The following is a 1,703-nucleotide window of genomic DNA, read 5'->3' as shown; positions in this document are numbered from 1 at the left end:
CGCCAGCTTCCCCTCCATGAGAACAGCCATCTGACACTGTGCCTTAATACGTAGGAGAGCTGTGCATGTGTAAATCCATGACCATTCAGCCTCTCCACTATCCTTGGACTCTGATAGGTGAATTCTCAAACCAGCCCTTGGTCTCTGGAAGATCATTACATGATTCTGAGCTCTGTGTTGCTGAACCCATGCAGAATCCTGTGCAGCAGGCCCTTGAGTGGTGCAAGTCCTTGGGCCTATTCTTGACAACAGCTTTGGAGGAAAAGCCCAGCTTTCACGCACTGTACTGATAGAAATTACTTTATTACAGAAATACTGTTAGGGAGCCAGTCCTTGTCCAGCATTCGACACTGTTTAGGATGTCAGGTAAGACAGAGCAGGCACCGTAAAAAGGGGAATGAATACAAGTAGCTGTGTAGGAACATGATAACAATTATTATCACTAATAAAAGCCACAATAAAAACAACATGAAGAAGCAATGCTCAATCCAATTACGGAATACAGAAAGAGTCATTTGTGGAGAGATGTGGAAAAATTACCACTGCTTAAAAAGGTCCATGAAATCACTTTCCTAATGGCATCCTTGAGCTCCTTGTTCCTCATGCTGTAGATGAGGGGGTTCACTGCTGGAGGCACCACCGAGTACAGAACAGCCAGCACCAGATCCAGAGATGGGGAGGAGATGGAGGGGGGCTTCAGGTAGGCAAACAGAGCAGTGCTGAGAAACAGGGAGACCACGGCCAGGTGTGGGAGGCACATGGAAAAGGCTTTGTGCTGGCCCTGCTCTGACGGGATCCTCAGCACAACTCTGAAGATCTGCACGTAGGACACCACAATGAACGTGAAACACCCAAAGCCTAAAGAGGTACTAACAACAAGAAGCCCAACTTCCCTGAGGTAAGAGTGTGAGCAGGAGAGCTTGAGGATCTGGGGGATCTCACAGAAGAACTGCTCCACCACATTGCCTTGGCAGAGTGGCAGGGAAAATGTGTTCCCAGTGTGCAGGAGAGCACTGAGGAAACCTGTGGCCCAGGCAGCTGCTGCCATTCTGACACAAGCTCTGTTGTCCAGGAGGGTCCTGTAGTGCAGGGGTCTGCAAATGGCAATGTAGCGGTCATAGGCCATGACTGTGAGGAGAGAAAGCTCTGCTGAAAACAAGAAGAACAAGAAAAATACCTGGGCAGCACATTCCAAATAGGAAATGGCCCTGGTGTTCCACAGGGAATTGGCCATGGCTTTGGGAACAGTTGTGGAGATGGAGCCCAGGTCAAGGAGGGAGAGGTTGAGGAGGAAGAAGTACATGGGGGTGTGGAGGCGGTGGTCACAGGCTACGGCTGTGATGATGAGGCCGTTGGCCAGGAGGGCAGCCAGGTAGATGGCCAGGAAGAGCGAGAAGTGCAAGAGCTGCAGCTCCCGTGTGTCTGCGAATGGCAGGAGGAGGAACTCGTTTAGGGAGCTGCTGTTGGACATTTCACTCTCTCCAGGCTCTGTGGATTGTTCAAAAAAGGAAAGATATTGGGCAGTTATCCCAGAGTTTTAAGGTTAAATATCTCCCGACTTGTTCCAGTTCTAATACAATTCCCACATTGCCTTTCTTCATGGAGATCTTTGTGCAACTCCCTTCCTTGAGCCTCAGTGTGGGGTGGCTGAATGTGCTGTGAGGAGCAGGGGCATCTCCCCGTGGGCTCCAGAGAAGTCTGTC

The 1,703-nt window shown here is 50.1% G+C and overlaps 1 protein-coding gene across 1 annotated transcript; it reads right to left on the bottom strand.

Annotated features, from left to right (window-relative positions):
* Positions 1-511: 511 nt before the first annotated feature.
* LOC148592748 (olfactory receptor 14J1-like) lies at positions 512-1,471 on the bottom strand. The gene has a single exon (XM_088533917.1). The coding sequence runs from the start codon at positions 1,469-1,471 to the stop codon at positions 512-514; it is 960 nt and encodes a 319-aa protein (XP_088390043.1).
* Between the last annotated feature and the right edge of the window lie 232 nt (positions 1,472-1,703).

This window comes from Tinamus guttatus, unplaced genomic scaffold (assembly GCF_059628265.1).
Source record: "Tinamus guttatus ecotype Peru unplaced genomic scaffold, ASM5962826v1 Tinamus_guttatus_pri_ptg000527l, whole genome shotgun sequence".
Taxonomy (NCBI): Eukaryota; Metazoa; Chordata; class Aves; order Tinamiformes; family Tinamidae; genus Tinamus; species Tinamus guttatus.
This window is presented reverse-complemented; position numbering and strand designations above follow the sequence as displayed.